This window comes from Corythoichthys intestinalis, chromosome 3, assembly GCF_030265065.1.
Source record: "Corythoichthys intestinalis isolate RoL2023-P3 chromosome 3, ASM3026506v1, whole genome shotgun sequence".
Taxonomy (NCBI): Eukaryota; Metazoa; Chordata; class Actinopteri; order Syngnathiformes; family Syngnathidae; genus Corythoichthys; species Corythoichthys intestinalis.
The window spans coordinates 57,040,331-57,065,669 of record NC_080397.1 but is presented as its reverse complement, the minus strand read 5'-3'; the positions used below and the strand labels follow the sequence as shown (position 1 = coordinate 57,065,669).

Below are 25,339 nucleotides of genomic sequence, written 5' to 3'. Positions count from 1 at the left end.
TTCAAGGTGAGATGAGGTGTTGATGTTGGTGAGCTATTCCATTATTCCTCCACACGTGATGTTGTGTGTTACTCCCAAACAATTCAACTTTGGTTTCATTAGTCGACAAAATATTTTGCCAAAACTTCTGTGGAGTGTCCATGTGCCTTTTTGCTAACATTAAACGAGCAAGAATGTTTTTTCTTAGACAGCCGTGGCTTTTTCCATGGAGTCCTCCCATGAACACCGTTTTACATATAGTTGATGTGTGCACAGAGATATTGGACTGTGCCAGTGATTTCTGTAAGTCTTTGGCAGACATTCTAGGCTTCTTTTTTAACTCTCCAAGTATTCTGCACTGAACTCTTGGCATCTTTGGTGGACGGCCACTCCTTTAGAAAGAAGAAACAGTGCCAAACTCTCTCCATTTGTATACAACTTCTCTGACTGTCGATGAACATCCAGACTTTATTAGATGGTTTTGTATCCATTCCCAGCTTTATACAGATCAACAATCCTTGATCGCAGATCTTCAGACAGCTCTTTTGACTGAGCCATGATGCACATCAGACAATGCTTCTCATCAAGACATTTCTTACCAGGTGTGTGTTTTATAGTGGGCAGGGTAGCTTTAAACCACTCATCAGTGATTGGACATACACCTGACTTAACTTTTTAGGTAAAAATTGGTTTCAATTGCTCTTTAGGCAGAGGGTTCACTTACTTATTTTCCCCCCTTCTGTCATTGTCTGCATGCTATCCTCATAAAAATATGAAAACATATTAATGTTTAGGTGGTTTTAGTTAAAGCAGACACTGTATTTTCATCTGTGTGATTTTGACAAAGATCAGATCACATTTGATGGTGATTTTATGCTGAAATGTGAGAAATTCCAAAAGCTTCACACACCTTTTCATACCACTGTAAAAGAGTTGTCATTCAACTAGTTGTCAGTCGACATATCATCACAAAACTTATGAAAGGTTGAAAAGTTAGCTAGTGTTGCTTTAAATCTTTTAAATGGCTAGCCCTTATGTCTGAAAGCAATTTCCTAGGTCGACAGACACGCAGATGACACGTTTTTTTTACCAAGTCCGGGACGCTGCAAGTTTTAAAGCAGGCATTTATTTTCAGGGTCACAGCACGAAGGCTGATGACGTAAATATCATGGCGGGCCGATCGAAATTTCCTCTTTCTTCGCGGTAAGACGAAAAGCGGTAAACAAACATTGCAATTATCAACATGGCAAACTGGAAATAACAAAATTAAACAGGAAACATAACGAAATTAAACTGCTACTGGAGCGTAGAGCCGAGGAAGAGACAGTCCATCGTCCATCTTTAAAGGGTATTATAATACTAAGGGGCTGTGAGATATCAATAGAACCGTTATGTGGCAAGATAACAAATATTAATAAAGTTAACAAAAAAATACATCACATTCATGAGCAATTATTGAAAATAGATAGAAAATTACCAACATTTCCGAAAGTATTCCGGAAACAGCCGAATGGGGCGGAGACGTCACAACAAAGAAACAAAAGATCGAGGCAAGTGCCATCGTTGTTTATCGACAAGAGTGAGTTGCGTTCGTGTTTTATCAAAAAAAAAATCGCTAAAATGGTTCAAACCCGTCATGCTATGTGACGGCCCCTGGCCGTTTAATAGTTAATTTTCTGAGACTCTTCCAGTCAGCTGATCGTCGCCTCCACCAGCTGGCTGCTTCCCTTCCCACTATGACGAAAGCTGATCGACGTAGCACGGACTGACGACTTCGCCGCCGCTGATTGGCCAAGAAAAAGGCGCCAAGCTTCATAAACCTGCCGCTGTCAACGCTCTATGAGGTCGCATTTGACAGCATTCTGCCGCGGTCCTCCTCGCCAGCTGTTTGCTCGCCATTCACTCTCGTTTGCATTTGATCGCTACTTTGATACACTCCCGCTTTTTCGGTGAGGTCGTTTGTGTTTATTCGTTATTGGATCCTTTTTCTTTCACCACTGTATATAAGAGCACTGAAGCAAATAGGGGTAAGTCGCCATTTTTGTTCAACCCGTTTTCTCCTGTTTTGTATAGCGTAGGAAGCTAGGTTAGTGGCTGTCTTTTCTTTGTTCTTTTTCATGATCAGGGTTTAGTTAGCGGGTGGGGTCTAAGTGTAGATTCCTTTTGTTTGTTGTTTTGGCCTGGGCTTACCCTGAAGCCGCGCTTCATCCACATTTTGTACATATTCATTGCGTGTTTGATTGTTGTGTAAATAAATTTGTGTCCACTTGTGAATTTGTGTGGCTCGTTTTATGTTACGCCCTTCGCGAGCCGTACTTGGGACGTAACATGCTATGTGGTGTACAAATAGCAAATTTTGTCACACTGTAGTACTCACGAGTTCCCGAACGCGAGAAAAAGAGCTAGACTACGCACACAATGAGTAAAGTTTGTCCGTGCTAAGAGGGCTAATTTTGCAGACCCAGCCTCCGGCACGGTTTTGTATGGTGCGCATTTTACACCTGAAAGCTATTCGAACTAAATGAAATCAGGTTTTGCTAAGAAATTGCTGCTGAAAGTAGATGCGGTGCCCACCATACATGTGTAGCTACCTAAATGTCCCGAGATATCAAGAAAAAGGACGATGACTGGCTCTGATGAGACCACCCCACCACCCCAGGCAAAGCAAAGGAGGGAAATGGCCAGAGTGAGTTCTCTTTTATAATTAAAAAATATATAACGCATTGGCTATAGGACTGGACACATGTATAAATTATCGTTCGTAAAATATATAGAACAAATCCTCTAATCCCATTCATATTTGTGTCTGTTGGCAGAGCAAAAACATATGATAGCACAATAAATGATAATTATTCTATACATTACTTTATTTTGCGGTCACGGTGTATCAGCTTCACAAAAAGAAATGCAAAACAAACCATTCGGTGTTTCCCACACGATCTGTTGCCGGAGTTTCATCAGTGTGATTGCTCCCCTCAATGATTCTTTCATTAGGCTGCATTGGCTTTCGTTTGGTCTCAAATTGATAAGCCAAAACACCAAAGAAAGGTTCATAACTCTCCTCGTCACCATTAGAAGAACTTTCGTTATGTCGGATTCGTCGGTGCAACTAGAAACAAAATTGTCCGCCATCATCACCGCCATTCAGTACTAAGCACTGAGCCGGTTGTTTCCTTGTTGTGTCGTCACGCACACAATATGGCTACGTTCATACTACAGGTCTAAATGCACGAATCCGATTTTTTGTCATATCTGTTTTTTTGGCGTGCCCGTTCAGACTGCCTTTGTCCATTGAGACCATTCAAGTATTAAGCATGCGCAATAATTCGCAGTCCGACAAGCGCTGAGCAAGACGACCCGCATGCGCAAAAGCATCAAAACAAATGACCGCACATGCTGGCTGTCATCCGTCATTCCAGGGATATCATATTTTCCTTTTTAAAAAGAGGACACAAATAACAGACATAAATAATCCGAGTTTAGGCTTATATTCAAAGTATATGGATCAATAACATGCACGCACCGTCCGTGCATGTCACACACACATATGCGCAGTTTGCCCCGACTCTCGGCCGTGTAATGTTGAAATACTGCTTATATGGAGCTGACAGAAAACCGATCATTCTCAGGCTTATCCTCAACCCATTTTTTTTTTTTTTTAATGACTGTTGTCAAGTCCGACTCTTCCTAAAAAGCCGTGTTCAAGGCAAGCTTGGCGCTAATAACGCACAGCTGCGACGCTACCGTGGCGTATCTCTCGCTTTTTGATGACGTAATTGCTGCTTGAATTCTGATTTGAGAGACTGGACAGTTCAGAGCGCTGCGAAAGTCTGGAAAGATGTGGCCCAGATCGGTTTTGAACCACATACGAAAGAGACGCAGATCGGATTTGAAATGGTCCAGTTCTATGCGACTTGTCACGTTCAGACCATCAAGTTAATGCCTCACTCGAGTCGGAAAAACACGAAAAAATCGGATTCGTGCAGTAAGACCTGTAGTATGAACGTAGCCTATGCTAGATTTCCGGGATTTCGGGCACCGGTCGTTTTAGCTTGACAATCGATCCAAATTTCTATCATTTTCTTGGTGTTGCGATGTAATTACACGAAGTGGCATGATATGAATCCGAAAGGCATGCGTTTATGGATTAATGATGGAATATTAGCATTCCCCAGGTGTTGTAATACCCTTTAAATATGTGGGGGGGGTTTTGTCGTCGTTGTCGACTAAAAATGACGTTATCTCCGCGTCACCTTACACGGTAATTCACCGGAATATAAATCTGAAAGAGCTTTAGTAAACCTTGATGGATGTGAGGTTCTTGTAAAACTCAGAATCCAGCGATGGCAGCTCATCAATGGAGCTATAGAAAGTGCTGTGATGATGACCCAAAACTTGACTTAGGAAAAAGGAGGCAAAAGGGACATCCACCACAATGCCCTATAAAAACAAGCACAAAAATATTCCTGATGTTCCAGCATGAGCACAAATTCTTGGGATAATTTCTCCAAAGGCTTCAAATACCTCATATATGGCTTTCCCCAACATCTTCCCCACAAACTCAAAAAGCTGCAAATGGTTCTCATGGATGTAGGAAGTAGGTGAAGGATAAAGCCTCTCATCTCCACTTGTGGTCTAAGAATACAAAACAAACACAGAATCAGCTTGACAACAAGAATGGATTATTTTCTTCACTCACGAATATGTTACCTTGAATAGGTTGAGAGCAGGGTTGAACACTTTTTTAATGATCTCTTCTAGAAACTCTTTAAAAACACCGTCTTGGTCGATACCGGCTTCATCCACTCCCAGGTCGTTCACAAACTTCACACGAATGACACCTTTTATGGAATTGACAGGTAGCCGGCGGAGCTGATCATAACCATCCTGACAGTGGAGACGGTCATTATTACGAAAAGCAATGTCATTTCCCATCATCCATCTGATTTGTGTTCGTACTTCTAACATGCGTGAACGGCGAATGGTTATATGGGTGACGTGTGGCGAGGCAGAGCTGGTTTCTATCAAGCCGAGACTCTCTTTTTCCTTGGTGACAATGTTCCGAAACAGCAGCACTCGCTGAAATGACAAGTCAGAAAAAACATTGTACAACTTCATAGAAACAAGGCTCCTGCATATGAAGGGGTGCCGAAACCGGTCTTCAAGGGCCGCTGTGGGTCCTGATTTTTGTTCATTCCGATCGAGCACATGCAGTGGGGCAAATAAATATTTAGTCGACCACCAATTGTGCAAGTTCTCCTACTTGAAAAGATTAGACAGGCCTGTAATTGTCAACATGGGTAAACCTCAACCATGAGAGACAGAATGTGGAAAAAAATTGTAAAATCACATTGCTTGATTTTTAAAGAATTTATTTCGAAATTAGAGTGGAAAATAAGTATTTGGTCACCTACAAACAAGCAAGATTTCTGGCCGTCAAAGAGGTTAACTTCTTCTAACGAGGTCTAACGAGGTTCCACTCGTTACCTGTATTAAGGGCACCTGTTTTAACTCATTATCGGTATAAAAGACACCTGTCCACAACCTCAGTCAGTCACACTCCAAACTCCACTATGGCCAAGACCAAAGAGCTGTCCAAGGACACCAGAGACAAAATTTTAGACCTGCACCAGGCTGGGAAGACTGAATCTGCAATAGGTAAAAAGCTTGGTGTAAAGAAATCAACTGTGGGAGCAATTATTAGAAAATGGAAGACATACAAAACCACTGATAATCTTCCTCCATCTGGGGCTCCATGCAAGATCTCATCCAGTGGCGTCAAAATGATAATAAGAACGGTGAGCAAAAATTCCAGAACCACAACGGGGGGAACGAGTGAATGACCTACAGGGAGCTGGGACCACAGTAACACAGGCTACTATCAGTAACACAATGCGCCGCCAGGGACTCAAATCCTGCACTGCCAGACGTGTCCAGGCCCCCCTGCGGTTCGCTAGACAGCATTTGGATGATCCAGAAGAGGACTGGGAGATGGTCAGATTAAACCAAAATAGAAGTTTTTGGTAGAAACACAGGTTCTCGTGTATGGAGGAGAAAGACTGCTGAATTGCATCCAAAGAACACCATACCCACTATGAAGCATGTGGGTGGAAACATCATGCTTTGGGGCTGTTTTTCTGCAAAGGGACCAGGATGACTGATCTGTGTAAAGGAAAGAATGAATGGGGCCATGTATCAAGATATTTTGAGTGAAAATCTCCTTCCATCAGCAAGGGCATTGAAGATGAGACGTGGCTGGGTCTTTCAGCATGACAATGATCCCAAACACACAGCCAGGGCAACAAAGGACTGGCTTCGTAAGAAGCATTTCAAGGTCCTGTAGTGGCCTAGCCAGTCTCCAGATCTCAACCCCATAGAAAATCTGTGTAGGGAGTTGAAAGTCCGTGTTGCCCAACGACAGCCCCAAAACATCACTGCTTTAGAGCAGATCTGCATGGACGAATGGGCCAAAATACCAGCAACAGTGTGTGAAAAGCTTGTGAAGAGTTACAGAAAACGTTTGGCCTCCGTTATTGCCAACAAAGGGTACATAAAAAAGTAATGAGATGAACATTTGGTATTGACCAAATACTTATTTTCCACCATGATTTGCAAATAAATTCTTTAAAAATCAAACAATGTGATTTTCTGTTTTTTTTCCACATTCTGTCTCTCATGGTTGAGGTTTACCCATGTTGACAATTACAGGCCTCTGTAATATTTTCAAGTGGGAGAACTTGCACAAATAGTGGTTGACTAAATACTTATTTGCCCCACTGTAAATGTATACAATAGCCATAAAAATGACATAGTAACTCACATTTTTATGAGGAATAACATGCGGGATGTATTGCAGTAACAGCTGGGCCCTTTTCTTGCCTTTCTCAAGCTCTTGGAACAACAAGCTTGGTTTTAAGTCCCTGAATGCAACAGGTGAAAGATTAGTTACAGTATTTCCTTATAGGTTTTTGACATTGAGACACATTTAGAGTTTGTATTCACTTGCGTAACCAGTGGTCATCAAGGGTAAATCTTCTCCTGCAGTCTCGTTCATAAAGCACCATCAACCAGCCATGAACACTGTGGAACAACTCCAGTTTCTCCCCCTTGGCATTCTCTGTTAGGCACACAACTTTTTGATACATTATCGCAACAGCGGTTTAATATAACACTGAACGACAACTAGGCATGTGCTGGTTCCCGGCTTCAAGGTTTACCGTGGTATGAAAACGTCACGGTTTCAAACCCACAAAAATTTTCGTCATACCGTAGTACGCAGCTATTTTTGATGTCCCAAAAAATGAAGCGAGAAATCCGTGGCTTAGAACGGCCATGCTCACCCCTCCAGTTGTTGCTTTGTCTTGCGTCACTACGCTGTAGAATAGACACAATGGCTGAAGGTGTTGAAACTACACCTGAGATTTTCCCCCCTCAAAAATAGACAAAGTCGCTAGTATGGGAGTACTTCGGCTACTGAAAAGAAACAGATGGCCGCGGCTTAGAAGAGGAAGGACAGCAGGACCTCCAACATGATTTCACATTTACGTGACCATCATCCGTCACTTTACACAAAATTTAAGGTAAGTAAACACCGTCATGATCGTTTCCCACCAGCTACGAGAATTCACTCCAGCTGGTTTAGTGTGTCTACCGATGGTAAAACTAATACTATAACGTAAGCTTGTTAACAAGGCAGATAACGTGGCTAGTTAGCACGCCAAGACATCTGTTCATGATAAAATTTTCATTATACAGCCTTTGGTGTTTTTTCTCGCTGGCAATTTTCTGTGGTGAGGGTGTGTGTGTGTGTGTGTGTGTGTGTGTAAATAATGATACGAATCATACACACGCGCTCTGTCTCTTGCTGTCGCTCTCCATTAATATTAAACTAATTACTATTAGTAGTAGTACATGTTTTACATGAAATCAATTTGATCACATTTGCAAATATGTTGTGAAATTTTTTTTTAAATCTGTTCAATGGGGGGAACAAAATTTGAACCCAAAAATAAGCATTTTAGAGCTGTAATTGTGATACTGTGAAACAGAGGTATTTTTGCTTAAAGTTATCATACCATCAAAATCTCCAGCACATGCCTAACGACAACATTCTTATATCACTGCTAAGCCCAAAAACTGACCTAGAATACCATCCCATATCATTTTGTACACAAATGTGTTAAGAAATGAAGAGATAGTGATGAGCTCCTCTATCTTGAAGGAGGTTTGTTCTTCATAGACTTCAATGTCATCCAGGATTCTAAAACACATCAAAAACAATTTATGAACATCTCCAATTCAAAGCCACCCATATTCAAGAAAGCAACCAAAATTACGTGATGAGGTGACGCGAACAATCGCAGAAGAGCATGAGCATGGCGAGAAGCTGTTTGGACTCCTCTGTATCATTGTTGAGACACTCCATGAAAAGTTTGAGGCCTCCCTGTGGACCAAGCTCGCAAATAAAAGCCCACAATTTGGGCAAAAGGTCATCGAGGTGCGTCAGTCCTGCAAACAGGTTACACAATACGATAACTGTGCCTCAACACATTTTAAACTAATAGTTCCTGGCTGTGTACTAACCAGTGAGAATCTGAAGGCGTATTTGCGTCAATGTGGACAGAGCAGTCTGGTAAAGCACGCAAATGCTGCACACCTTCTGAACTTCAGCAGAGTCCACTCTCTTCCCTCCAACCGGCTTCAAAATGTTTCGTACCGAGGCAGACTTTTGAAACGCTCGCTTAAAGAGGCCTATCAGAAGACGACAGCAATTGATTCTTGCGTGCATTATCTTTACTGGCAAAACAGCCATTAAACAACACACACAGATTTGGATTCACAACCCACTTTTAACTGGCAGGTTATTTTGCGACGTGCTAGGTTGTGCAGGTAAAGGAGTGGGCTCTTGACTTTCTAGCTTCTTCGAGAGGACGTCATTGAAGAGAGTCCGGATGACAGGCACACCCCACAGATACTGCAGCTGCTTGATGACCAGCGGCATTGATTCGTTAAGACTAAAAAATTAAATATAATTTATGACATTTAGAGGAAAGTCAGACACATACACTCAATGGGTACAACGATTGGTATAACTGCTAATCGAATAGAATACTTTACATGTAGAGAAAATGCCATTACTGGTAGTTCCCGGATTACGACATATCAAGACTTACGTGATTTCGACTTTACGACGCTGGAGTCTCGTCGGCCTTTTTTTTTTTTTTTTTTTTCTTTTTTGCGTAAGCAGTACCTCATTGTACTTCACTGTTTATTTTTTTTTTTACTTTACTTTATGAATATGACGTGTTCTGTCCTCACTAAACGTGAAGTTGATCAGCTTTACAGACAGCAAACAAGACAGTTGTACTTTTTGAAGCTTTTACTTCCCTCACTTTTAAAAATTTGTAAAGCTGTACCACACATATGTACACTTATGTTCAAGACGACACACATTTTAACAATAAAACGCTTGACACATAACAATTGGTGTTCAAAGGTCCATCTCGTCTGATCAATATGCAAATTTAGAAGATTAAATTAGCCTAATTTGCCTAACAAAAGTCCGCTATCTTTGATTGATTGAACACGTTTATTTTGAATACTTAATACATAGGTACCAATAATCGGTGACAATAATGAAAAAAAAGAAAAACAAAATTTGAGTATTCGAAAAGGAGTGAGAAGAAGTAAAAACCTATTTACTCCCACCCCTTGTCCTTAAGTCCAGACATATCAGTTCCATTCCTTACATTTAAATATATACATTCTTGTTTAACACATATACAATCTCACCATATAACCCTGCATATTATCCATACACAAATGTTGCAAAAGCCTAGTCCATTAATCAGCCCAGAAAACATAAATAAATGAATAAATGACCGCAATGTCCCATATCCCCATAACCACAACACCCTAGTTGTTATCCATATCTCCCTCATCCTTATATTTTTTGAAAATCATATCTTTATACAGTTTCTTAAATTGTCCAATATTTATACATTGTTTTTAAATCCACACGAAATTTCTTCAGTTGTCTCACCCCACATACTGATATGCAAAAACTTTTCCTTGTCGTCCGAAATCTGGGTTTTTTGAAGTCCCAATATCCCCGTAAATTGTAACTTTTTTCGTAGTTTGTAAACAACTGCTGAATATTCTGAGGTAATAAATTTCTTATAACTTTGAACATTATTTGTGCTATTTGGTATTGTACGATATCCGAAAGCTTGAGCAATTTTGACTTATGAAAGAGTGTGTTTGTATGATTTTGATATCCAGCTTTTTGTATGATCCGTAATGCCCTTTTCTGCAGTACATTTACTGAATATAGCGAGGTTTTGTAATTATTGCCCCATACTTCGGCACTGTATTGCCGAAGTATGGGGCAATAATTACAAAACCTCGCTATATTCATAAATGCTACAAATGCTAACGTATTTACAATTCTAATAGCAAATCCCTCACACGTAACTCCACAGACTGTAGCTCTAAACTTAATTACAAAATCATACACAAATATACAGTATTAGCTGAAACAACTTGCAGGCTTACATTTGCCAAATCAGAGCGCAGCTATCCTTTATCCATATGAGACGTCTGAGTGCTCCTCTGTGGAAGCATTATTGAACGACAGTCCAGTCAGAACCAACGCTGTCACTAGAGGGCAGTGTATCCTCCACCATTAAACAACATGCCATCCTTTCGGACTTTTAGGATAGTTATTTCGAAATTTTAAAGGCTTAACTCCGCGTAAATTGAGTCGTAACACGGGGACTATCTGTAAATCTAAATGAATGATTTTTTTTTTTTTTTTAACTTGGCTCAAAATTCCTAGTCAATGTGTAAAGTTTGGAACACTAAAATGAAAAGTGTTGCAGTTTATTCTGTTTCCTTTTGATTTTTAAAAATGTGTAAAAATAAATAAATAAATAAAATCCAAATAAAGGGGAAAAAAAGACAAATGACCTACCTAGAACGTCTCTATTACTCACCCATAATCTACAGTTTGGGAGAACCAGCCCAAAACTGGATGCCAGTGAGTAAGGTTAGACTTCTTTTGAGACACATATCTCTGACAATAGGCTAACATGTCAGTCAGGTCCTTCACAAAGCGATTGGTCTCCTCTTCTATGATCCGCTCATTGAGGAAACCCAGGTGAATCAGGTTGCCTGAATTAACACAGGGTAAATGAATATAATCATTTTCTTCCCAGTAAAGCATGAGGTATATATCGAAGCACAATGTTTCAAATACTGTACCAAGCAAGCAGAGTGTGTGGCTTCCCTCAAGACACACACAGATATCGGAACACTGCTCCTCACGGCTGAGAAACACGATAAACTTCTTTAAAAGGCCATGTGTCTGAATTGAAGTAACACACTGCAGCAAGAGAGGCAACATTAGAAGCAGCAACTTTAAGCATGTTAATTATTCATTGCTGGCTTCGTACCTCTGGAGTGAGCGTACATAGGTGGGACGTAACAGCTGGAACTGACATGATGTGAATGAGGAATGATCTGAGCAGGTTTTCTGAGTAGTGAGCAGCGACGACTGGTCTGATGCATTTAACAAAAGTAGAATGGAATAATCTATCAATCTGTCACTCCTTCAAACAGTAATTTGAACCTCCCCACCTTAGTGACAATGTAAAGATAGCTGTTAAAGTGCCTTTAGAGAGAGCTGGTTTCGAACGAGCCAGGCCACTGGTCAGCAAGATCTGAGAACGAGAGGAAAACCAGCACATGCTAAAGTGAAAACCTATGTGTGACATATGTTGATTTGCTGACACTTAATAATTATAAAACTACATTGGTTGATTTGCAGTATTTGTCTACATTTTGTATAGGGCGGAAAACACTCAGGTGACTTGAAGTTCCGATCTGAGACCCCCAATTTGGCTAAATTTCTAAATTGTCCTATATGCATGTGTGATACAGGGCATTTAAAAAAATGTAAACAGCAAAACCCTATCTGGAGTTGAGAGCACGCGAGAGCGTAATTAAAGACGCCATGATTTTAATGAGATATCGCGTACTTACCTCTTTTCGATCCAAAAATGTATCACCGAGTGTCAAGACACAGCTGTGAATGGCCACAGCTGGATTTTTGGTGAATTTTATGGGTGAAACATGGTAATATAGTAAGGGTCGCGATGCAGAAATCGCAGACATAAAGGAGTAATTGAGATTTCATTTTCATGTATTTACCCTTTTAAACGTTTTTTTTTTTCAATTTTTCTTTGTTTGGATCGATTATTTATCATCTAAAATATTGGGGAAAATGCGACGGTAATGAAAAAAATACAATTAAGCGATAGTTATGAGGTAGATATCTGACTTTTTTCCAGACGCCAATTTTTTCATTGTGATATAATTTGTTTAAGTTTAAAATATGCGCGCGAATAATTTTTTAAAGTCGTTTTTTAACTGAATATTACACATCAATTAATGATGCTAAGCTAAAAATGACAGACATTTCGAATAATAAATATGATTACTTGCCTTCTTTTTATGGCTAGGTTAAAACAAAAGCGGTTGCGCGACGTCTGTAAATGGGGGTTTCCAGGGTAAAACGGACAAATTAAAAATAGTTTGGGGGCTTATTGCGCCATGAATCTGCTATGGCAGCATATGTACAGTGGGGCAAATAAGTATTTAGTCAACCACTAATTGTGCAAGTTCTCCCACTTGAAAATATTACAGAGGCCTGTAATTGTCATCATGGGTAAACCTCAACCATGTGAGACAGAATATGTAAAAGAAAAACAGAAAATCACATTGTTTGATTTTTAAAGAATTTATTTACAAATCATGGTGGAAAATAAGTATTTGGTCAATACCAAAAGTTCATCTCAATACTTTGTTATGTACCCTTTGTTGGCAATAACGGAGGCCAAACGTTTTTTTGTAACTCTTCACAAGCTTTTCACACACTGTTGCTGGTATTTTGGCCCATTCCTCCATGCAGATCTCCTCTAGAGCAGTTTTGGGGCTGTCGTTGGGCAACACGGACTTTCAACTCCCTCCTCACCCGGTGGCATCAATATGATTACAAGAACAGTGAGCAAAAATCCCAGAACCACACGGGGGGAACGAGTGAATGACCTACAGAGAGCTGGGACCACAGTAACAAAGGCTACTATCAGTAACACAATGCGCCACCAGGGACTCAAATCCTGCACTGCCAGACATGTCCCCCTGCTGAAGAAAGTACACGTCCAGGCCCGTCTGCGGTTCGATAGAGAGCATTTGGATGACCCAAAAGAGGACTGGGAGAATATGTTATGGTCAGATGAAAACAAAATACAACTTTTTGGTAGAAACACAGGTTCTCGTGTTTGGAGGAGAAAGAATACTGAATTGCACCATGCCCACTGGGAAGCATGGGGGTGGAAACATCATGCTTTGGGGCTGTTTTTCTGCAAAGGGACCAGGACGACTGATCTGTGTAAAGGAAAGAATTAATTGGGCCATGTATCGAGAGATTTTAAGTGAAAATCTCCTTCCATCAGCAAGGGCATTGAAGATGAGACGTGGCTGGGTATTTCAGCATGACAATGATCCCAAACACACAGCGAGGGCAACAAAGAAGTGGCTTCGTACGAAGCATTTCAAGGTCCTGGAGTGGCCTAGCCAGTCTCCAGATCTCAACCCCATAGAAAATCTGTGGAGGGAGTTGAAAGTCTGTGTTGCCCAACGACAGCCCCAAAACATAACTGCTCTGGAGGAGATCTGCATGGAGGAATGGGCCAAAATACCAGCAACAGTGTGTGAAAAGTTTGTGAAGGGTTACAGAAAACGTTTGGCCTCCGTTATTGCCAACAAAGGGTACATAACAAAGTATTGAGATGAACTTTTGGTATAGACCAAATACTTATTTTCCACCATGATTTGCAAATAAATTCTTTAAAAATCAAACAATGTGATTTTCTGTTTTTTCCCCCCACATTCTGTCTCTCATGGTTGAGGTTTACCCATGTTGACAATTACAGGCCTCTCTAATATTTTCAAGTGGGAGAACTTGCACAATTAGTGGCTGACTAAAGACTTATTTGCCCCACTGTCCATATTGTTCTATCAAACACAATAGTTCGTTTGGCTTAAAATACAGCAGTTTATTTTAAAGGGGTGCAGAAACTGTTTTCAGCCTTGTTTGTGTTTTCCGCCATAGACAAAAGCAGGGGTGCTGGAAGTCACACACAGCACGGGGTGCTGAGGGGTGTTTTTCCCATCCAAAAACAGCCGTTTCGGTCCAAATTTGTCAAATTTGTGCTTTAAGATGGGGCTGTTTACTAACGCCGGCGAGTCTATCATTTAGCATATAGGTGTTTATACATGAGCTAATACTGCTGTGTCTGTCATTTCGCATCTAGTTCTATATACATGTGATATCAAGCATCATACCATAGCATCATGTGGGCGTAGTTTGTAGGCTATCGGCTACAGTCAGGTATTATTGGAGCCACCTAGAATCGCGTTTGCAACCGCGACACAACTTCCTTCCCTCCTCCCCACTCCTGCTCTGCTCTCTCATCTCCGTGAGTCCGTGTCTCTGACTTTTCTCGCGTCATTCAACCAACGTAGTAACGCACAACGTCAGTAACGGTAACGGTGTTGCCAACATGAGAAAAGTAATTAATTAGATTACTCACTACTGAAAAAAATAACGTCAGTAACACCGTTATTCTCTAACGCCGTTATTAACAACACTGGGTGTGTGCGTATGTGTAAATAATGATACGAGTCATACACACGCGCTATCTCTTGCTCTCGCTCTCCATTAATATTCAAATAATTAATAGTTGTAGTGGTATGTGTTCCACATAAACTTTTGATCATATGTGTTATGTCTAATTCTATATTACTAATGGTTCTTGTTCTAATGTTGAGCAACTTGAGCTGTGGCTGTGGGTTTAGTCAATACTTTCTATTTATTTCAATTCTATTCAAAATATTTCAGTTTTTTTTTTGGTGTTATTTTAACGTGTTCATGTTGATGTTCCAATTTAAATAAACAAAAAAAAATCCTGTTTTTTTTTAACCCATACATGCCAAAATAACACATTGTAGAGCTATAACTGCAATACCACGAAACCACGGTATTTCTGCTTAAGGTTATCATGCCGTCAAAATCTCATATCAGCATATGCCTATTCTCTAATTTCTTTACGGCCTAAATCTGTAGTAGAGCATGGCGGTAAACCGAAAATTTACTGTTTCTGAAATTCTTCATGATGACCGACGTAATTTTGACCATGTCGGTAAATTCGGTAATTTAATAAAACAAGAAAATATAGTCTTTTCATCCCGCTTTGACTCTGTGTTGTTCGGCTATGTTCATTCCCCTTTAAGAAAGCAGTCAGTGTGCTTACGTATGGAGTCACCTGGTTATCAGGAAGCCAAACAAACAGAAGCCCGGTAAGCTAAAGCTAGCGGCTAACGCTACAAGCAAACGTGATGGAGTGTGGCTTAAGGGAGGTTCGCCAAACTTTCACCCGACATTAAGTAGACTCTTGGCGGCATCCAGACGGGCTTTCACCCGCCTTCCTCCTTTATTTTCAAAATTTCCAGAGAGGGTGCTTTCAGTGCTTTCTACTGGTAGCCAGGCCACAGGCTAACACTAGCGGTTAACGCTACAAATGAACGTGATGGGAGTCGGATAACGGCTCTAACCTTGTCGAAACGGCTGAACTTAATGAGTGGATTGGGCACAAACTGCATCTAGCAATTAGTATGTCGCGTTATTTTGTATCTCTGTCTGTGTCTGATTTCTCTGATAGCTTTTGTGATGGTAAAGCATTCAGCATAAAGTACAATCCAACAGTGAACATTGTGATATGACCGTTTAATGGCCCCAGCTATTTTTCTGTATGTGCTTAATTCTGTGTCATTACTGCCATCGTAAAATCTTAAATGTTTCATTTGCAGAAGATCAATATAGCTATAGTGTGTGTGTGTGTGGGGGGGGGTCGCGTGTGCTTGCATGTATTAAAAAAATGCACTGGGGGGAAAAAAAAACCCATAAAACCTTGAAGTAAACACTTGTGTTGAGTAATTATGTCACAGCAGCCATTAACAATAAGTTGTCTTTTTGAAATGTACTGTTCAAGCTCTAAGTCATTTGTGTTACAATGACATGTTTGCAAAGGCATATTGATTTTGAAGCCATACAAGCTGTTATAAATGTTCATACTTGAATTCTTATTGTTTACAAAAAAATATATATATATACTTAATGTTCAGACTGTGTGTACAATTGTTAAATATATTAAATAGAAAGCTGGTAAATAAATCGACAAGAAACGGTTAATGTGTATTTCATGCATTGACTCAGATTTTCTAATTATATAACAGTCCGCTTGGGCGAATTTATCGTCATTTATCGTTATCCAGGTAAAGCTGCTCAATTTACCGTAATGCGTGCTTAAGGCCATATCGCCCAGCCCTAATCTGTAGCTAAATTTTCCTCGCTGGGCACTCATCATTTTCAACCTCAAATTGAATTTTAGAAAATTTTGCTATTTTTGTAAAAAAAATAATCATTGGTTTTTGCACTATGTTAAATGCCTCCTCTGTCGACAGTTGACTTTTCTGTTCCAAAAGTGCTTTATCCAACGTGACCTGGTGGCAAGCAAAGTGTGAAGTGGTGAAAAGGTTATTAACAGAAAAACATTTTTCACCATATATATGTAATCCTCAAAGATAAATACGCTATTGTTTCAATTTTTTTTATATACAGAATTATTTTTAACCCCGAAAAAGGAAAGTATCCAAAACTTTTTTTCTTTCCAACACCAGGGGGTGCTGCAACACCCCACTTCCCGCGCCACTGGACGAAAGACGCAGTCGACAGTTTTCATATAAGAACAGCAGACGAAATAGTGATGCGACTAGGCCTGTGGCGATAACAAATTTTGGTGTGCGATAATTATTCTCATAAATTATTGCGATATACGATATTATTGTGCCCCCCCCCCCAATTTTTTTAAACCAATTTACAATAACACAGTGAGAATACAGTACATCAAGTACACCCATTTAAACGCGATATTTACTCTTAAATTCAAAAATACTTTTAAGAAATCACAACTAAAAACAATAGACCATACCTCTTAACAATAGACCATGCCTCTTAAGTAATAGACAACAATATTGATACCGCACAGAAACACAGAATAAATAAAATGTGTTAAAAAAAAAAAAAAAATTGCACTTGATAACTTAAGCATTTAGGCAAATGAAAACTTTCCCGTCATAGCTTCTGCAATGGTGTTCTATAGGGATGCAACGATGCAGTTAAGTCACGGTTCGGTACGATTTTTGATACGGGGGACACGATTTTTGATCCGATTCAATACATTTAATGCTCTGTAAAAAAATATATTTTTTGTTTTGTTTTGTTTTGTTGTTGTTTTTTTGCTAACGAGCAAAAATTACATTGTCATCATATAAACATGCATTTTAGTGCATAATATTGATGTGCTTACTTCTTACTGACCTGAAAAATGTTTGTATGAAGTGTTGAGAACAATTTTTACTGTTTATAAAGTGAGGCAGGGCACACTGTTGATTGCTACAGCTCTCTTAGCAGCTAGGTTTACGGCATGAGCAAGACATCCTATTTGTGGTCCGAATCCATCTGTGTCACGTACTGAATTAACAATATTTGCAACATTATCTATAGTCACTGGTATGGATTGATTTGGCCTTCTTAACTTCCATTCAGTCATGACAGTTTAGAATTTATCGATGTAGTATCTGGACTACGTGTCCCATAATCATTCTGGTCTCACGTAGCCAATGGCATGGAACGTACATCTAGTTTGCTATTTCATCATATCTAGTGTGTGCGCGCATTAAAAAAGTTAGCAAGCGCCGCTGAAGTCACGTCTGCTCATTACTACACGACACCAGCATATGACAATCGACTTTCATAAACAGGACGAGTTTGAAGCACAGCGCTCTTAATTTCATTCTGCTCTTCGTTGTCAAAGCGAGGTTGTTCGTAGCAGCCAAGTCGGTAACAATGTTTTGGCAGACTTCGTTGTAAATATCCAGTGTTGTGCCGAAAAATAGCCGCCCCTCGTGAAATGTCACTCCTGACGGGAGCGCCCACACCTCAACAACACCGGCGCGCCGTAGATGGTCCGCAGTCAGTCCGGAACACTGACGCGGCTGGTATACGTTGAACAATAGGATATAATGGGATCGATTGCCTCCGGCGCTAGTTTTTGCCGGACCTGGAACGATTGCCTCCGGCGCTAGTTTTTGCCGGACCTGGAACGAAGATGCATTTTGCGCAGTTGGTAACGAGGAATCCTAACTTTTAATGGCACGTCTGCCGCACGCGCACGTGAGGCAATAAATCGCAGCGGAAAAATTACCACCTTCTTTTTTATTTATCGTGCGATAAATGGAATTATTGCATATTGCGACAGGCTTAGATACGACTTTTAGTATTTTGGTAATTTTGCAACTTTTAGCATACAAAAAAATTATTTCAAGTTTTGTGCAGCTGTCCAAAATGATCTTGCCAACCTGTAGTGTTGAATAGAATCCCTTTTGATTGAGATAACCCATGATATTCTCACAGATTCTTGTCAAAGCAGGTCGGAGCGCTTCTCCTAAAACAAAGAAGGGGAACAATATATGTTATGCGCAACAATATCAAATGAATTAACACACTTGTGGTTTTAAACCTACCCTTCCCCCTGACAATCCGCCATGTTGATGTGTCTGTAAATGTGACCAGCATGGTAAGGTACAACGTGACCAATTTATTATCCTGCAGTATATCAGGCTGGAAATCAAAAACAAATTCATCATGTGACCAAACACCTTGAATATTGTGCTTACTGATCTTCGAGCCTTAACTAACCTTGAGGTTTTTCAATAGTTGACAGCAGGTCCATAGCACATCTTTAATCTGTTTCAACCAAGGGATTGTGAGATCTTTGGACAGTGCCAAAGATACATACCAGACCTGAGAGCCAAGTGTGAAGGTAAAAAAAAAAATCAATATGACATAACTCACACATGAAGTAGTTTTAAAGAAATGAACATAGAAACACTCACTTTAGGCTCATTTTCAACTTCCATGCTGGCAAGAATAGCCCTACACAGCTGTTCAAACCTCTGCCAAAAAATAGTAAAGATTAAAAAATCTCCCAAAACAATTATGCAACCAGTAAAGGTGCAACAATTAATCATTTAATCGACAACTAATCTATTCGCAAATTCATAATCAACTGTTTTGATAACCATTTAATTGTTTGGAACCTTCTTCACCTTAAACTTGTCTAAATTATTGAAATTATATATGGTGGAAAACACAGACAAGACTGAAAAAGCAGTTTCTGCTCTTGCACTCCTCTTTAAAAGAAACTGCAGTATTTTAAGCCAAAACAACTGTTGTGTTTGATAGAACAATATGTCTATATGCTGCCATAGCAGATTCATGGCGCATTAAGCCCCCAAACTATTTTTAATTTGTCCGTTTTACCCTGAAAACCCCCGTTTACAGACGTTGCACAACCGCTTTTGTTTCAACCTTGCCATAAAAAGAAGGTAAGTATTTGTATTTATTATTCAAAATGTCATTTTTAGCTTAGAATCATTCATTGATGTGTAATATTTAGTTTAAAAAAAGAAAACGACTTTTAAAAATTATTCACTCGCATATTTTAAACTTTTGAACAAATTACGTCACAATGAAAAATTTGGCGTCTGTAAAAAAGTCACGGATATCTACCTCATTACTATCGCTAAATTGTATTTCTTTTGTTACTGTCGCATTTTCCCTAATATTTTAGATAAATAATCGATCCAAACAAAGAAAATTTGAAAATTAACGTTTAAAAGGGTAACTATATGAAAAAGAAAATCTCAACCACTCCTTGTTGTCTGCGATTTCGGCATCACGACCCTTGTTATATCACCATGTTTCACCCATAAAATCACCCAAAAATCCGGTTGTGGCCATTCACACCTGTGTCTTGACACTCGGTAAAAGGTAAGTAGGCGATAATATCTCGTTAAAATCGTGGCGTCTTTAATTCTGCTCTCGCGTGCTCTCGCCTCCAGTTAGAGTTTTGGTGTTTACATTTATTTATTTATTTATTTTTAAATGCCCTCCTGTTCAAAAATTTTCTTCCCCCCCAAAAAATTGAGATTTTAAGCTTTCCAATGATGTATCACAAGTGCAAATCAGACAATTTTAAAATTTGGACAAATTGGGGGTCTCTGAGCGGAACTTCAAGTCACCTAAGCGTTTTCCGCCATATACAACTTCTCAGATGTATATATCAGATTTCTTCATTATATTTTTGTTATGTCCAGTGTTGTTAATAACGGCGTTACAATATAACGGCGTTACTAACGGCGTTATTTTTTTCAGTAATGAGTAATCTAATTAATTACTTTTCTCATCTTGGCAACGCCGTTACCGTTACTGAGGCGGGAAAGGCGTGCGTTACTATGCGTTACTAAGTTGGTTGAATAAAAAAAAAGTCTGAGAGAAAAGGACTCACGGGGACGAGAGCAGAGCAGGAGTGGGGAAGACGCCGTTGCAACCGCGATGCTAGGTGGCTTCAATAATACCTGACTGCAGCCATAGCCGACAAACTACGCCCACATGACACGGTAGATATCATATTATAGAACTAGATGCAAATGACAGACACTGCTGCATTGCCAACATGTTTTAAGGACTACATGCGTTTGTAAACAGCCGCCATCTTAAAGCAGTAGACCTCTCAGGAACTTAGGAAGGCCCTGATGTAGAGATCCTTCCTAGCGAACCTAAGTAATTTTTAAAAATCTAGAATGCTCCTAAATCGGCAAAATCTTAACTTAAATCTATCTTTAAATGATGAAACAGTTTTAAAACTTACACATGTTTAAAGTAGACAGAAGGGAACTAATGCAATAACGGGAGAAATTTTAACAACTTTAACGATTGATTCACAACTTTAAATGACTTCCACACATAGCAAAGGTTACTAGCTAGTTATCGCAATACCCTTGTGTCTAGTTAAGTGGAGGGTAAAGAATTGGGCTAGGGCCAATTGTCCCCCAAACCCTTTAAGCTTCACATTGTGTGACCTGTGTTTTTTTTTTTTTTTTTTTTTTTTTTTTTGAGAAAAAAAAATAAAAAATCACTAGTTACTTTGCCAAGTAACTAATTACTCTTACATTCAGGTAACTGAGTTACTAACGCAATTACTTTTTGGGAGAAGTAATTTGTAACTGTAATTACTTTTTAAAAGTAAAATTAACAACACTGCATGGCACTAAATGCGTTAGTAGACAGCCGCCATCTTAAAGCAGTAGACTTTTTAGGACGGCTCTGTTGTAGAGAACCTTCCTAGCGAACCTAAGTAACTTTTTATCTAAACTACTTCTAAATCGGCAAAATCTTGACTTGAATCTATCTTTAAATGATGAAACAGTTTTAAAACTTTCATATGTCGAAAGTAGAGAGAAGGGAACAAATGCAATAATGGCAGCAATTTTAACAACTTTTAACAGTTGATTCAGGGTAAAGGGTAAATTTGGGTCAAGAATTGGGCTCGGGCCAATTGTACCAAAAACCTTCACAAAAAACTTCACATAGTGTGGCCAATTTTTTTTTTTTTTTTTTTTTGAGGGGAAAAAAAAAAGAAGTAATTATCACCAATTACTTTGCCAAGTAACTAATTACTCTTACATTCAGGTAATTGAGTTACTAACGCAATTACTTTTTGGGAGAAGTAATTTGTAACTATAATTAATTACTTTTTTTCAGGAAGATTAACAACACTGGTTATGTCAAAGTAAGACATGAACAAAAATCTGCTTTTACTTTGGAAAACAACAATTCCTATTTTTATCAATTTTCGGACTCTTAACAATCTAAACTAGCTTCTTAATAAGGCTGCAACAAGTAAATCGATTAGTACATTATTTGCCAACAAATTTGATAATCGAAATTGCCGGCAGCTATGAGCAGTCCCATTTGGGTCCTTGTTTGTGTGAAAGGTGCGCGCTAAGGATGCAACAATACTCGGTTTTATATTGAACCGTTCGATGCGCCCTCTTTGATTCAATACGCAAAAACATTTGATCCAAAATAATTATAAGCTCCCAAAATGTATTTTCCGAATTTATTTCTGTCGTCTTGCTCGCTAAAATGTCCAGCTCACCTTTGCATTGAAAAAACAAACTCTGTCGCTAGCCCCCCCCCCCTTCCCCTCACTGCATGGAAGGTGTGGCGCATGAGGATCATTTCTTGTGAGGAAAGACAGAAACTTAAGGAGGCGGCTTGCCGGCTTCAAAATTGTACAGATCCGTTGTTTGGCAGCATTTTGGGTGAGCTGATATGCATTTCCCACTCTTATATATCAAACAAAGACTGTCTTTACGGATACGTACAACAAAGTCCGCCAATATATTGTTGCCGACTTGGCTGCTATGAATAACCTTGCTTTGACAAGGAGTCTTGATCTTCCCACCTCCATTGTTTACAATGCCGATATTTGGATCTGATCGGACGGCGATATGGGCAAAAAAATTCGCATCGATATCGGATCGGAATACGGAAAAATTTCGATCTAGACTTCCGATCCAGTTTTTCAAGTCCGGTCCGGGTTTTCCAGCACACAGATTTCCATAATCCATTCCAGTGTTTGCTTCGGTTTCCCTAAGAACCCGTCCGCATTTTACGGCACACCTTCAACACACTACATTTACATTACCGTCTCCCAATTTACCGAGACTTTATCGGTAAAAATGTCAGCTGTGTGGGATCATTTCACCTTAAAGGACGACAAAGACGAAGAGGGAGAGTGCAACATATGCCACAATATAGTCAAGCGTAGTGGTAAAACTGTAAGACGTTTTAATACAACCAACCTAATCAAGCACTTAGCGAAATACCACCACAAACAATATGAGGAGTATGTTAAGAAAACCGAAGACAAAAAGAAAGGTCCTACACAACTAACACTGCCAGAAACTTTTGCTATGCTTGCTAAACTGGCACTCGACAGTCCCAAAGCCCAGGGAAAAACAAGAGTCATTGCCGAAGAATTCATTCTGGATGACGAGCCATTATCTCTCGTGAGTAAAGACGCACCATCCAACACTTAGAACCACGCCCAACATGCCCAGCCGTCATTACATACTTGAGCGATTTGGTCGTGGAAGATTCGAGAAACACAAACACAAACATCCAAATTCCGATTATTGAAATATGTCAAGTAAAGCGGGACTAATACACAGCGCGGTCTTCGGGACGCAATGAGAAATTGACCGCATTGCGTCCCGAAAGTAAACATAATGCTTGTCATAGACCCGGGTAATGCCAATGCTCAACTCACAGCTTTAGCTCAACTGATGCCGCTGGATAAAAAACACAAGAATACCTGACTGCTGCTGACAGCCGCTACAAACTACGTCAACATCGTTTTGCTGAAGCTAATAGATATCATATGCATATAGAACTTGATGCTACACGACAGACTCGACTGCGTTAGCAACATTGAAGTATTGAAAACCAGATGCGTTAGTAAACAGCCGCCATCTTAAAGCAGAAAACTTCCCTAGTAGGCTGTTGTGAACCTTCCAAGCGAACCTAATTAACTTTTTATCGAAAATACTCCTAAATCGGCAAAATCTTGACTTGAATCTATATTCAAAACAGTTTTAAAACTTTCACATGTCGAAAGTAGACAGAAGGGAAATTATGGAATAACGGGAGCAATTTTAACAACTTTAACAGTTGATTCGCAAAATTAAATGAATTGAATGTAGTTTAAAGCTGCTGATACAGAATGGGACTTGAGAATTTTATTTACCGTTTTAAAATGTTAACTTGATACTGAAATAGTCCTTTATTTTAACCTGAGAGGCTTTTTACACAATTTTTGTAACTAATGCACGAAACATAAAAAGTATCTAATAGCTTGGGGGATTTGTGGGATTTTCCACTGAGGTTGTTGGTGTGTTTTGCTTTTTTAAGACAGTTTACAATATTATTTGCACGTTTTACTGACTGACTATGCCATTTCTGTTTGTTATTTATAATGTTTTGTGTTTGTCACTGAATAAACAGCTCAATTTCTTGTTACCAACCGTTGTCTGTTATTCAAACTCACCTAATTCAGCTGGCTAGTTGTTATCAAGAGTACTAAAACCTTTTTCAACATGAGTCTGACAACTAAGTAAGGAGGCTAAATAACTTTAAACTTTAACACATGCTCAGATAGGTCGCTATCGGCCAGTATCGGTAACGGATCGGAAGTGCAAAAACCTCGATCGGGACATCCCTATTCTAGAATGCAAAGTAACACGATATAACACCATTTCGTTATTTTGCCACACCCCTAACCCAACTGTTCTAAACCTGACTGGTCAATGTTTGTTGGTTTAACTCACCGCTTTATCCTCTGAATGGAAAATGAATAGTAATTTACGAGCAATTTTAAAAATTGAAAGTGCATTTCTTTTTGATGTTGCAGCAGAAGACTGAAAATAGTCATCAACATCTTTCCTGTAGAAACAAACAAAAAATACAAATATGATTTAATTGTAAGATATATCCTGGAGAAGTGTTTGTTTTACAATTAAGACAAAATAAGTATAACCTTATTTGCTTCTGGAGTCTGCAGCGACATAGAAATCGTCTGACCAGGGCTTGGATGAGGATTGCTGCTCTCTCCTTCTCCTTCTGACCTTTCCTCTCCTCTCTAGCCTGCCTGGCTTTATCCAGGAATTCAGACTTGGAGCTTTGAGGAGCACTAAACATCGTGCACCCTGAGAAATAGGACGTTCATCTCTTGACAAAATTGTTTATCACATCACAATGAAACGTTGTCTATGTTATCTTCTCACAGTACTTACCTGCGCTGCTCAAGTTCTCTTGTTAAGATGTTATCTGGGCCTGAAGGCTCATCTGGTGCTATAACACCACAGTCATGTCGCCGTTTTGGGGTCTCAGAGCAGCAGTAAAAGCTGTTAATAGTGTTGACTAACTCGTCATCTCTGGATAAACGAGCGACACATTGATAACCGAGCTGATACAGTTAGCATCCACGGCTACTTCGAGGCAAATCTGCATGAATATCGTCTCGCAGTCGAGTCTCTCACATGGTTTTGTTCATATTTTCCATCAATTCAAGATTAAGGATAATCCTTTTCGGTTGACAGTGTCAGAAACAAGAAGTGAATATCATTTTAAGATGTAAACAATGAGAGGCAAATTGAAGCCGACCTGAAACATTAATCTGAAGGTGTCGCATTGAAATGCTTCCGGGTAGCATTACTTCTCCACAGTGTAAACGACACTGACTATATAATTTTACTTGCATCATAAATATGG

At 39.5% G+C, this 25,339-nt stretch overlaps 1 protein-coding gene across 2 annotated transcripts in view; it reads right to left on the bottom strand.

Annotated features, from left to right (window-relative positions):
* The window catches only part of ube3b (ubiquitin protein ligase E3B), a 36,656-nt gene extending 11,374 nt beyond the window's left edge, over positions 1 to 25,282 (bottom strand). The window contains exons 1-21 of one of the 2 annotated variants that reach the window (XM_057832331.1): positions 24,862 to 25,282; positions 24,606 to 24,774; positions 24,397 to 24,511; positions 19,057 to 19,116; positions 18,860 to 18,964; positions 18,685 to 18,781; positions 18,520 to 18,605; positions 11,617 to 11,699; positions 11,433 to 11,538; positions 11,242 to 11,362; positions 10,974 to 11,151; positions 8,827 to 8,993; positions 8,563 to 8,730; positions 8,316 to 8,487; positions 8,121 to 8,239; positions 6,982 to 7,111; positions 6,800 to 6,899; positions 4,939 to 5,058; positions 4,690 to 4,866; positions 4,504 to 4,614; positions 4,282 to 4,419 (exon numbers count right to left, since the gene is read on the bottom strand). In XM_057832331.1, the coding sequence (XP_057688314.1) occupies positions 4,282 to 4,419; positions 4,504 to 4,614; positions 4,690 to 4,866; positions 4,939 to 5,058; positions 6,800 to 6,899; positions 6,982 to 7,111; positions 8,121 to 8,239; positions 8,316 to 8,487; positions 8,563 to 8,730; positions 8,827 to 8,993; positions 10,974 to 11,151; positions 11,242 to 11,362; positions 11,433 to 11,538; positions 11,617 to 11,699; positions 18,520 to 18,605; positions 18,685 to 18,781; positions 18,860 to 18,964; positions 19,057 to 19,116; positions 24,397 to 24,511; positions 24,606 to 24,766 (2,514 nt within the window). In that variant the 5' untranslated portion in view covers positions 24,767 to 24,774; positions 24,862 to 25,282. The remainder of the gene's footprint in view (positions 1 to 4,281; positions 4,420 to 4,503; positions 4,615 to 4,689; positions 4,867 to 4,938; positions 5,059 to 6,799; positions 6,900 to 6,981; positions 7,112 to 8,120; positions 8,240 to 8,315; positions 8,488 to 8,562; positions 8,731 to 8,826; positions 8,994 to 10,973; positions 11,152 to 11,241; positions 11,363 to 11,432; positions 11,539 to 11,616; positions 11,700 to 18,519; positions 18,606 to 18,684; positions 18,782 to 18,859; positions 18,965 to 19,056; positions 19,117 to 24,396; positions 24,512 to 24,605; positions 24,775 to 24,861) is intronic. The other variant, XM_057832332.1, reaches the window with a different exon arrangement.
* Between the last annotated feature and the right edge of the window lie 57 nt (positions 25,283 to 25,339).